Raw genomic sequence first — 13,089 nt, 5'->3', positions numbered from 1 at the left:
TTGAGAGCGTAGCAAACCACAAGCTATTACGACACGTGGGAGAATTTCTTTTCCGAGAGTGACTGATGCAGACGACACCCTAATCCTCGCAAGGTTGGTGAGCTGGCTTCCTTACTACGTGCAGACTTCAGGAGGATTACATAAAGTCCCTCAAGGGCAATAAAATTAGTTGGAGCCTGCTCTGCATGCACCCGGGCACTCTGGTATTACAATAGGGGCTGCAGACCCTTCTGTAATACCAATAGTACTGGTGCACACAAAGCGCCAGTACCATCTTCAGGGAGCATTTTTTCATTTGCATGGGGGCGTGCCCCATGCAAATGAGGGAATCCTTTGCCTCTGCACGGTGTCATATTACAGACCGAGGCAAAGAAGCTGTCGGGTGGTGCACTGGAAGTGTGCCCTCTGATGGCAGCCCTCTGCAGGAGGTTAAGGGGGGGGGGTCCTATGAATTCCACCCCCCCCCCCCATATCCCCCTGCAGGCAGGTGCAGTCATTGACTGCACCTGCTACCAAGAGGATCTCTAAACCCCTTTAAAAGTGGAGACTGGTTTCGGCTGCACTGAAAATACGGAGCGTTTTTAAAGCAGCCGCTACGTTTCACATAAATGCGCTGCACCAAGGCAGCGTAAGTTCACAGCTGTCCGAAGCAAGGGCATATCATAATTTCCCTGCATTGCACTGGCCCACCTTTTTAAAGGTGCGTCCAGCGCAAAGAAGGAAAATTAGCTGCATGTATAATGCGGCCCCAGATATGCAAAAGTGAAAAGCTGGTGGCAACTACGCCAGGTGATCACTCCATTTCAGGCAGTGAGGGGGAAAACATTTGCTAGAGTGTTAAGCTCAAGATAGTTCATTAAAACAGAACTCTATGCACTTCGGAATCCTGGGCCAAAGAATTTTTAAAGTGGTCAAAGAGGACATCAAATAGTAAGGTGAATTAGGGTGGATTTTTTCCTCATCCACGTGGAGTGGGGGCACGGACGGCTAGGTTATCAAAAACTGTGGGTCTAATTGTGATGTTTGGAGCAAGGTGCCCTCTGGTGTGAAAAATAGATGGGATGGTAGAACACCGTTATGCAGCCTGGTCTTACCAATTAGGAGCGGCTAGAAAGGGGGGTGGGGTTTCAATGGAAGTGAGGTGGGTGCAATTTGTTTGTAATAAAAGGGTTCCAGGAGTATATCTCCGGTGGGAAATTCACAATCGTTTACACCTTTCAAGTACACTGACAAATGCATTTAAAGTGGGAGTTTGGATCAGGTCTTTGAATATTGATCGACTTACAGCAGCATCAAACGTACACTGTTAAATCTAAGTTTTACATTAAGGCAGAGGAATCCATTTGGCAAAGACAATAAAAAAAAAATCACTCAGGTATTCAGTTCTAGATTCTACTACATATGGTAACATTAAAGAGGTTGAAATTCGTGGAGAATGACATTATGGGCAAGTGTAGATGCTGCTCTGACAGGCAGGGAAGGTGGCGAGTTAGAGCTGGAAGATTTACTGGGTTCTTCACACTGCAAGTTTATAGTACTAATAAGGATGACTCACAAATGTGCCACAATTTACTTTTGGAACTGGCCTCGTGGGAAGGGCCTCACAGATTTAAATCTACCACTGGAAAACACTCAAATACATTTTGTTTGGCAATGAAAGATGTATTGAAACGCACAACTACTTTTAACAAAAACCTTCAGGCAGGACAGTGCGATTTGTTGGATTAGCATATAGTATTTACATTTTTCCAAACTTTACAAGGAGTATTAAAGGGAAGCATGTTACACAGCCATCAAAAGTAAAAGAAATAGCCTATACTATATCCTAGTATACAATGTATTTATCACCAACATTCCAGCTCCAGTTTCAAGGTTGTGAGGAAGGGCAAATGTTGGACAGGGGGGGGGGGGGGGGGGGGGGGGTAGATACATTTACACTGAATGCAGATTTTCATTTTGATTCAGTACATTAATAAAAGTTAAGTACCCGGAACATTTGTATTCCAGCATGGTTGTTGATTTTCTTGGCCCACCAGAGTACCATCCACACATGATAGGTCAGGAATGTGTCCGCCATCCACTTCCTTTCTATGTAGAGCTACTGACACATGCCCTGTCAAGCTTCGGTACTACTGATTGTTTTAAAGGGGAGGACCAGACTTGTTCGAAGAAGGCCATATCAGCTACAATTTCCCAATGGCATAAATGGTCACAGGGAGGAAGTGGTTGTTTTCATACACGAGCTATTTTAGACAAGCAGAGCTATTGTAGACAAGCAGAGTAAAAAAATGTTGAAGTATGCCTAGGTTTGTTAAAGGATATTCAGTCTGTCACCCAACAATATCAAGGGATTCCTAAGCAGAAAAATGCAGTTATAGTTTTGATTGTACTCTTTCTATACATTTAACGGATGTATTGTGTTGAACACGTTTTGCTGCCCAGCATCTCCAATGATCCTAGGGGCTACTGTGAACTGTTCTTATTAATTTTAAAAAAATGCTTCTCGTAAGGTTAATTGGGGATAAGGTGGTTAAATTTGGACAGAATCATGGTCTCAAATACGTTGATAGATAGTAATTAAGAGACTGATTTTACTAACGTTTGTCAAAGAACTAGACAGCAGAAATATTGGTACAATCTTAGATTCTCTGTGCAAGGAGAATATAAGGTTTTCCCACTCTTAATATATGGAGTTATTTCGTCAGTACTCCAACAGCTTCTTTCAACTTTACTGTGTAATATCAACACAAGAGTGCAAGACTGAAGCCCAACAACTCATTATCCACTACTTTAGTGTATGGGTGATCTCATCTTCCATTAAGAAAGCAATAGAGCCCCAATGCAAACCCATTGGAGTTTTACAGAATATTTTTCAACCTACTTTCGCAATTTTTACTGTCCGTTCCAAATTTGCTAATGTCGATAAGGCACCACACCTCATGATATGGGGTATTTCACCAATTTTCTAAAAAAGGTGAAGACCAGTTGATATGTTCCACTGAATAACCGATTTAATAAACAGATTCTAAAATGTAATCTAAAATGTTAGCTAATTGTCAGGTCCCTATGAGGATCAAGTCAGCCAATCCCATATACCATTTTCGTTAAGTGCAGGGATACAACCACTCCTACCAACTAACTTTGCATATGCAGTACTATCGGGTACAATGCAATTGTAATAAGGTATACAGAACACTTATCAAGTTTGCCAAGGCTTAACCAGTCTGCCAAACTACATCAGACCCCTAGTCTCGGTCAGCCCATAATCTGCCCATGCAGTCTAATCTCTACCTTAATACTGGCTGAAAGCTAACAGCCTATCGTGAACAGAAAGAACACTTCTTGGCCACTGTACATTATGTCCTACCCAGACAGTTCATCTCTCCCAGAAAGGGAAGCAAACCGGTTACTAACAGCCCCTCTCACAAGAAATGCAACTGGACGAGGAGATGCCACTTAGGATGATGTCCAGGCGAACTGGGGGTAGTCAAACACCCACTCTGATAACCTTGGTTGAGCAACTCTAGTCGGGTAACGAGCCTGGCAACCTACCAGCCTTTTAATATTGTGCTATGCAGAAACTGCAAGTCCAGAAGACAACATCCACAATACCAGAGTGGCCTTGAGCAGAGGGAAGGGCCAACAATTCTGCATTTTCAGAGTAAAGAAACGTGGTGGACAGCAAAGTCCGAGAGAATGATACATGGCGAATACTGTGAGCAGTGATAGGGGCGTGCACTCACCTTGCATCATGCTTCTGTAGGCTGTGTCCGTGATGGCGTAGATGTGTGGTGGCATCTCGTGGCGCTTTTTGCCCTTGTACATGTCGACAATCTCCTCAGAGTAAATGGGTAAATTCTTATATGGGTTGATGACTACACAAAACAGGCCAGAGTAAGTCTGTACAAAGGAAGAAAAAAAAAAATGGTCAGAAGTTGTCAGAGAAGGCATTAGAACGTCAGGTGAACTGTGACCACGGCAAGCTGATGAGGGTCTGTTGCAAAATCATCCTGTGCCCTGGGCACCCCCCCAACTTTTTGCTGACTGGAACTGGTGGTAACTGACTCAGACGAACCCTGGGCTCTGTTTAACCAGGCCCCCAGTGCCACGCTAAAAGGAACACATTAGAATACAGTTAAGATACCAAACATACACTAGGGTACACTATGGTATGGTGGTGTACCCCGGTAATTGGCATTACCTACCACCTAAGCCCCTAGTATGTAATAGGGTAGGGGATTGAAACTACCTAGAAGTCTACAGTAACCTGTGGCATGGCAGTTTAGAGGCCAGCAGATTCTCTGCACCAGCATGCATGCAGTGCTGAAGCCGGAGGTCAGTTTAAAAGCTGCACTGGTGGCCAGGACAGCTTTTAAACCTTAAATTGTGCCCAAACTAGACTTTGGGGTAGGGGCCCATAAAAATGAAAAACCTACCATGTTTGTGCATATTAGGGACCCCCAGGGTCACCCCTAGGTATCCCAGGGGTGGGGGGGGGGGGGGGGGGGTCAGTTATCTATAGGAGCGCGCTTATAAAATGAGTTTATATGCCTGGGTAAAGTAACATTTTACATTTCACTCCCCACATTGTATTAAAGAGCTGTTCAGATTAGACTTTGATGCTAGAAGGATTGGGTAAGGATTATCTAATATTTCTGCAGATTCAGAACCCCTGAAGTCTCCTAGTTGCACAAGGGGTGGGGGTCCTGTAGAAATTAGGGAAATGCTTTTTAAATATGGTTTTATAAGCCCTGGTTGTTGAAGTGGCCCAGGTAATTTTCCCTGTTGCAAACCCCATGGCCAATAGGTTAACATGGTAAGAAGTGATTGATAAATATTGATAGGAGAGGACTAGCCAGACCATTCAAAGACTTCCCAGAATGGTAGTAAATCCAACATATTGTTGAATTTCTCCTAAAGTGTACATACAAGTTGAGACTTTCTTGTTTGCAAGTCCAAATTCAGCCTTTCAGTGGTCTGCCCTGATTGGTCAGAGTTAAGTGGATTAGCCAGGCTGCTGGGAGGGCAGTCATCTGTTCTATAGGAATGCCAGGGCAGGAGGTGGCGTCGTAAACTACGCTCTTCAAAGTCAGAAGGGAGGCCTGGGTTTCAGTCCACTATGAGTCTTGACCCAGAGTCAGGGCTAGGCTTAAGGAAGGTATGTGCCGATGGTAAGGGGGAGAGTCCATGGAAAACACATCCCAGGGGGTGTTTAGCCAGCTCTTACGTCCTTGCTGGAAAATCTGCCATTATGGATTTGGAAGAATGATGCACTCTGGGACAAACTAATGCCACACTCCACAGGATGTGGTCATAACTATGAGGAGTTGCTTGCTCTCATTGATCAGAGACCTGGTGCTCGACCCAGAGAATTTTGCTGTATCTGAGAGGGGCAGAGCCCACCAGATCTGCTGCTTGAAACTGAATGAAGCAAGAAGTGCCCTGCTGAAGATTTTGCTGTGTGCAAGGAACTCTAAGGCCTGACCTTTGCAGACTGCACCATCTGAAACTACAGCCCTGTGGATTACCTTGCTGCCAAAAGACTCGAGTGGAAACTTCCTGCAAGCTACAGGTTAACAGCTCACCTTGACAGCCTGACAAAGAATTCGAGAGTACCAGTGGATTTGTAAGGGTTTTGTCCAAGTGGATTGCATAATTGAAGTTTCACACTTTCAAGGACCCTCTTGGAGATTCCAGAACCTTGGATTGCGTGTTGGATACTTTGGAACCCACAAGCAGAACGCCAGGAAGGTGGTCTAACTGGACCCCGCTTGCTGAAGGCTGCCTACTACAGTGGTGAGAATTCTTCAGAACAATTTATAAAAAGGTGTCCGAGAGAAAACGAAATGACTTAAGGGGCACGGTTTGTTTCTAAGCACTAGAAAGTGACTAATCTTTAAAAATTCATCTCTGGTTCCCTACAGTGGATTATTTTCGTTTTGGTGTCATTTAAAAAAGATAAAAATATTACCTGTTTTTATAAATTGGTGTTGGATTTTTATTTTATGTTGTGTCTCAATTATTTACTGAAATGGTGTTTTTAAATGCTTTAGATACCGGTCTTTGAAGTTAAGCCTGTGCTCGCAGCCACGTTACCAAGGGTTGAGCAAAGGAATACTTTAAGACCTATGCTGTATCATGTGTTAGTGGCCCTATTGCCAGTGGCGGACCTACATTTGCCCCTACCAATAACCCACTTTCCAACAGGGTCCTACTACCAAGACATTGGCCTGAGACCAAGGAGACACTGGAGGAGAACAGTGGGTTAGGGATGGTGAGTAGACCAAGCTATGGAGACCCCAAAATGAGATGGGGCTGAGATTACTGAAAGGATACCCCGGTGAGGTAGGGGCTTTCAGACTAAGGCGTGGGCCGAAATAATTGCTATCAAGGCAATAAGACCTGCACTGGATGAAGGTTAGGGTGCTGCCACCAAAGCAAAGAGACGGGGGGGGGGGAAGCGATCTACCCAAGTACTACAAAGGTAGTGTTTAAACATAAATTGTGCAAGTGTGGAGCAACAGGAAGCTATGGCAACGATGAGAAAAACCTAATGGAGCCAAGCAGAAGGGCCCAATGAAATACAATAAGGAAGCGGTCTTGAACAAATGTAGCAACACTAGGGGAGAGAGGAAATAGGAAACCAGCAATTTACAGTGAACAGCTTCCAGAAATAGTGGGTCAAGGGCACCACCACTGAGTATTGGAAGATCTGGGCGAGTCTTTAGATTGACACTGGCCATGACATTTTAGGTAGGCACCCTTGTGTGGAGTCAAAAGAACTGCAGTTGCACACTCAGGGTGGTTTTCGTCAGACTGCGCACACTATTGACTTGGATTCAATATCAACAAGCCAGAACATGAATACCAAACCCTGCATGTCATCTACTCTAAGATGACCACTACTAAAGAGCAAACTGCATCTGTGTAGATACCAGTGGAGCTAGTTCTCAACTTCTGAACGTATACAACCTGGAGGTCATGATTTTGAAAACCCTGCCTAGTAAAATCCTCATTTTTCCAGAGCTAGTTAAGGAGTGGTGCTCATATTTACCTGGATACTATTCTAGTGTAGAAATGGCTGTATAATGAACTTCCGCAACACCACTTCCTCAGATCACAGCATCGACAAATAAGGGGGTTGGACAAAGGGACATTGCTCAGTGGAACAGTAGTTGGCATTTGAAGTAAAGAAAAAGGTTTTGCCTTGACCAAAGACCACTGGTCACAGTGTTTACAAAGGTTTTAGAGCTTTCTACTTATTGCTCAGATGTTCAAAGACTGCACTCGAGGCATGGTGGACACTAAACACTGCCCACAGAGATGGAGCCCAGATAAAGCTGCATGCTGCTCACAAAGATGAACATTAGGCATGGATTAGTCTGCCTGCTTTCCATACAAAGATGGTTGTGCAAAATGGGGAGCACAGCACTGGCTAAGCGTACAAACTACAGCTTCATTAGGGGGGGGGAAAAAAAGCATGTGAGCAAATATGTAAAGGCACACACTGAGCTAGGAAATACTTTAGCGACCATAAAAAGGTATGATGAAATATTCCTTTAAGCGAAATGCTATTTCACAGAACACAAACATTTAAAAAAAGACATCTATAAGTGGCTCTTAACTGGAGGAAGGAATGCTGATCCACTGGTTTGCTGTTGTGATTTGCCTATATTACTAATCTGGGCAATGTTGCAAGGAGGCAAACCATGTTCTTTAGAAAGCCAAGCAGTCTTCCTGATCTCAGTCAAGGGGCCAGTTCCAGCAGGACACCCGAGCACGATAAGCTGCTTATACAGTCAAAGGCTGGAAGGACGATTTTAACTTTGACCCCCAGTGTGACCCACGAGACAGACTGAACCTGGGTGTTTGCCAAGAGCGTCCACTGCACATCCAGGCCGAATATTGTATCAAAGTATTCCATTTTACTGTTTTTTTAATTAAAAAAAAAAAGTTTAGTCAGTATTTTTTAAAGCGCACCACCTCCTCCAGAAAAAAACATGCTTGTGGCGAGTGCTTCTAAATGCGGTCTTCTGTGAATTGCAAACCAGCAGCTGAGCAGATGGCAAGGAGTTTAAAACCACGCTCATATTTTATTAAATACAGGCATATTCAAACAGTTCTGGTACAATGCTAATATTTACCTGTGGGTGTAATGTTTTATCATACATGGCTGCTTAATTTGCTGAAACAGGACATGCATCAAGGTACGAGGGCATGTCCGTCAGTTAAATACATGGGGAAAAACAATGTTAGAACTTTATTTACTCTCAAATCAAAATATGGATATTTACCAATAAGATGGCCAAAAGAATATATGGATAGATACAAGGAAAATTTACAAAACCAAATACCATAAAAACGGTCGACCTAAACAGGATACACAACCCAGAGAAGACGTTTTCAATTGTGCCTAGACACTTGCTGGGAGTTCGTGTCTACGTCCTTTCAAGAGCGGGTCAGAGGGGTGTAGCTAAAGCCTTTGTAAAAGGGGCCAGAAAAATAGAACCCAAAATAAATGGCGAAAGCTGAAAGGCCAGGTAAGGTCATTCTAAAGCAGCGACTGATCGGCCACGTGCAAGCCGTGGACCCCGTGCGTGCAGTGCAGTAATGGACTCTGGTAGGGCCCCTTACTGAGGCCTCGTCGCTGCAGACACTGGCATCGAGTCATCGCTCGGACTCCGGATCAAGGCAGGACCGACCAGCCCGGCTTCGAGCTCTTAATCCTAAGCTTGTGATCAGGGAGGTCATTGCTGTGGAAGCACGAGGCGGGTCGCGCTAGAGTTGAAAGAATATCTGCATAACATCCTTCAGGTCAGACAAGAAAATATGGCTGTCAGGTGAGATGCCAAAGGGCACACTGTACACTTCCGGGGCCTCGGAGAAAACGATAGCGGCCTCCACAGCCGTGCAGTGACTTTAGTCCACAGCAGCCGATACCAGAGGGCACCACGAGTCATTTGTTAATGGCAGCCCCAGGTTACCACCTTCGGGCCCTGCACGAGTGCCAGCCCTTGCAATAATGCTTGTGCAAGGTGACACCTTTGGGTGCGATTGGAGCATGGAAGCCATCACATTGGGATCAGTTCCTCACACGACCTCATCCCTCTGCTGGCCAGGGGACAGCCCAGCAATCCTTAATCATGCGCCACAGATGTGAATTAGTATTTCCATGTGCTCCAACAATTCTGGGTACCATTCTGTCAAACATCCAAACGTCTGTAACGTACGCCACCAGACAGCATGCTAAACCTGTAGGGGATTGTAGCAAGACAGTTCAACATTGAGAAACTTTGTGAAGGGTCATCCTCCCGGTGCCTCAGCTGGGACTGGATACGTCGTGAGGATAGAAGAGATCTGCGGGTTAACACTTCCCACCGCCATTGGCTTGATCTGGAAAGGAAGGTATAGCAATCTAGTCTGGGAGAAAAAAAAACTTTAAGCTCGCCTATCCAATTCCCCTCATCACTCGCCCTTCAAATCGGAACAGTTGGGGGACACTATAAAACTAGGTCTTTGCACACAGCAATCCGTCTACAGAGTGGGACGAGAGGAGGCAGAGAGGCCATCAGAAAAATCTTACTTGGTCAGGGTTTGCTTGCCCATGAGAGACTACAGCAAAAGAGCTGGAGGTAGGACTAGAGCACAGGTAGGCAGGTGTAAACAGAATTGAGGGAGGCCTGGGAAAGCCTAGAGTGCCTTCTTAGATTTGAAGGGGAACTCGATATGGTACAGTAGAAGATGCAGAGCACTTGGTTTGTCTTCCTACTTCTTCACAAGCAAGTTGCCCAGAAGTTAGTCCTCCTTTAAGCCGCCCAACTACATGGAACAGGGCTTCGTAATAAAAAATAAAAAGTATAAAACCCCCAAATAGACATTTAGGTTATATTTGCTGTAAACTCGAGGAGTGCAGCAGATCCAAGTTTAAATTGTGGAAAGTTATTACAGAGTTTATAGGCTCGAGGGGTGGTAGAGTGCTTGAACAGAACAAAGAACCTGTTCCAGCACGTGTGGCTTCAGTAGCACGGGCAGGCCCTTACATAAGCTTGGAGGTAACACGAGCCAAGGCAGAAAGGTTTACAAACGGAGGTTGGGGTCGGTTGAAAGAACAGTGGCTAGATTGGATCCTCCTTCACATTGCAGCAAAGGAGATGCAAACCATTTGCTACACGCACAGGGGAAGGAAAATACAGGACTACGTAGATTGAAGTAATCGAAGGGGGAGGGGCACACAAACTGGTCACTAAGGGGCACATTTTGGGCAGAAAGCCTGTGCCCGTTCCTGAAGCAAAGGTAGCTGGGCTCGAGCACCAGATCACTAGCGGAGGAATGTGTACGCAAGGCGCATAAGAATGTACCCAAGAGAATCCCAGAAAAGAGCTGAAGGGAACAGGCCTGTCTCATCAGCGACTCAGGCACTTGAGCTTACATCACACTACGACCTCTTCTGATTTTTACCCAAGGAGCAATTCACCCACTGCAGCAGGGGCTGTACTTCAATAAAAACCCTACTTTGGAAGGGTCTCAAGGGTTAATTCAGGGAGCTGTGACTTCTGTCCTCCAGTGTTCGTTCCAATTTAAGCAAATGAAATTCCTTCTCGTTACTGCATGATTTAGTTATGCCCACCTTCCATGATCAGTTTTGGACTCAGTTTGGACTACAAGATGGGGCACTCACTGATTCTATTACCTGCTGAGCCTTAGTTTGGAGTTAGCCACCATTAAGACCAACATCGTGACCTTCAGGAAGAGCACCAACCATGGCGCTCCACCAGGACCAGACAAACAAGCTTGAGATTGTAATCAACAGCAAACTCGAGATGACCATCCAAGTCCACTCAATCACTGCCTCATGCTTCCATTCATGCTTCGCACCCTGAACATGTGAAGGAAGATTCCAAAAGGCTCCCAATCAGCACCTGGAAAAACATAGCTCACTCCCTTGTTACAAGGGAACTGGACTACAGGTACGCCCTCTACGCAGGAATCAGCAAAAACGCACCATAAAGCTGCATACCATTCAGAATACCCCTCAAACTCCCACGCTTCACTTCTAACACACCCTGAAGGTGCTCCACTGGCTCTCCATACACCAACTGGAACAGTTAAACTCCTCACCCATAGCACAGGAACTGCATGACACTAACCCAGCATACCTCACATCTGCTTCCACAAACCTTCCAGACATCACCGCTGAAACTTCTACTTGCACACATCCCACGCATACAGACAATGAGATCCGGCAGTTAACCTCAACATGGCTCCTAAAGAGAGGAACAAAAGGCTACTAAAGCGCTTTCGCCTCACTTCTTGAATTCCACATGAAGTTGAAGACTCAACGTGACGAGGTGCTCTACAAATCTGCATAACATCACGGTGCATTCCAGAGACTGGGTCAATGCTTCAGAAACTCATGCACTGTGCTAGGCCAGGGGCCATGTGTTGCGGGCATTATTCAACAGTGTTCCATACGATGCTCCGGTGAGGTCCAGTCTAGCGCTGCCTCCACTGCAAGCAGAGCCCGTCTAGCAGCCGGCAGTACCAAGGCATGTGAAGGCTGTCCTTATAGTCTGTGCTTCCAACAAGTGAATACCTGCACACCTGGAGTGCTCAATGCTTATCCGTTATTTCACTCAACAGCAAAGTGAACACGGAAACTGCATCTGTGAAAGCTTACCGACCTAGCCCACAAGTTTAACTGTACCACGCTGGCTCCTTGGCAGTCATAAATCAGGGCCGCATGTGGGATGATAAACTGCAGAACGCAGGACTGCCTAAGAGGGCAGATTGTGCAAGGATCTTACAACTGCCACAGCTCTCCTTTGACACTCGTAATGAAGTGGGCAAAGAGGGGGCATCTGCCTTGGGAAACTAAATGGATCCCACATCAGGCTTCTGGCATGGGCGAGTAGGGCCTGGGTCGTCAAGTGTTGAAATGGTCTGTTAGTGCTTGGTTCTCCCAAAACATTTTAGCCTTCCTCCAAATTTTTCACAAGTTTTTGGTGGTGTTGGGACTCTAGCACAGATCAGCAGTGATAAAGTGCCCAGAGTGCATGTGCTCACTGTCCTGTAAAGTTGGTAAAACTGGTTGACTCCTGTTTGGCATACTTCATTTACCTCCAAGTCCCTTGTACAGAGGTATCACGTACACCCAGGGCCTGTAAATTAAATGCTAGTGGGCCTGCAGCGCTGCTTGCACTATCCACAGAAGTAGCCTTTCTAACTGGTCTCCGGCCTCTGCAGGACCTACATGCACAGTTTACTGCCATAGCGACTTGCCATTTAAAGTGCTTGCCAAGTCTGAAACTCTCCTTTCACTACATATAGGTCACACCTAAGGTAGGCCCTAGGTAGCCCTATGGGCAGGGTGCTGTGGAAGTAAAAGGTAGAGCCTACCAGGACATGTCACGAAACAAACTGCCCATTTGGTTTCTCACTGATGTGAGGTGGCTACCCTCATAGGTTTGCATTGGGAATTCCTGATGTGTTTCAGTGATAATTTCTAAACTGGAAGGAGTACCATCATGTTTGGAATAGTGATGAAAAATCCTACTGATTACTAAAAGCAGATTTTTTTTTTACTAGTTTAAAAATGCCACTTTTAAAAGTGGGCATATCTGTGTGATTATGACTGTGCTCTGCAGTATGGCTCCAATCAACATCTGTTTTAGACTGACTGGGGCCTATTTTGTGCATTCACTACAGACTAGAGGTCTAGAAACTTTTTTGCTCCATAATTAGGGTGTTGCGAGCCTGGGTCCCAATGCAACTGCACCTTCTGCGCTAAAAATGAACAAAAAATTAACCATCCACAAAAACTCCTTAAGGCGGGTGAGATGAGGGAGGGAGGGGAAGGAGGAGAAGGAGGGGAAGGAGGAGAAGAGGGAGGAAAAGGGGAAGAAGGAGAAGAGGGAGGAGGAAAGGGGGGAGAAGGAGAAGAGGGAGGAAAAGAGGGGGAGAAGGAGAAGAGGGAGGAAAAGAGAGCAAGAGAGAAAGACTACACATTGCCCCTGGGATAATCCTGAATGCTCTGCCAAACTACCAAGGGGGTGAGCAGGGGTTATCTTGGGTGTTTAACTCCCACTATAA

At 45.5% G+C, this 13,089-nt stretch overlaps 1 protein-coding gene across 2 annotated transcripts in view; it reads right to left on the bottom strand.

Annotated features, from left to right (window-relative positions):
* Positions 1-13,089, bottom strand: part of MYH9 (myosin heavy chain 9) — a 250,168-nt gene that overhangs the window by 168,337 nt on the left and 68,742 nt on the right. For both annotated transcript variants that reach the window (XM_086958556.1, XM_086958561.1), the window contains exon 3: positions 3,744-3,900. In XM_086958556.1, coding sequence (XP_086814682.1) covers positions 3,744-3,900 — 157 coding nt within the window. The remainder of the gene's footprint in view (positions 1-3,743; positions 3,901-13,089) is intronic.

Source organism: Lissotriton vulgaris, chromosome 1_1, assembly GCF_964263255.1.
Source record: "Lissotriton vulgaris chromosome 1_1, aLisVul1.2, whole genome shotgun sequence".
Lineage (NCBI taxonomy): Eukaryota > Metazoa > Chordata > Amphibia > Caudata > Salamandridae > Lissotriton > Lissotriton vulgaris.
This window is presented reverse-complemented; position numbering and strand designations above follow the sequence as displayed.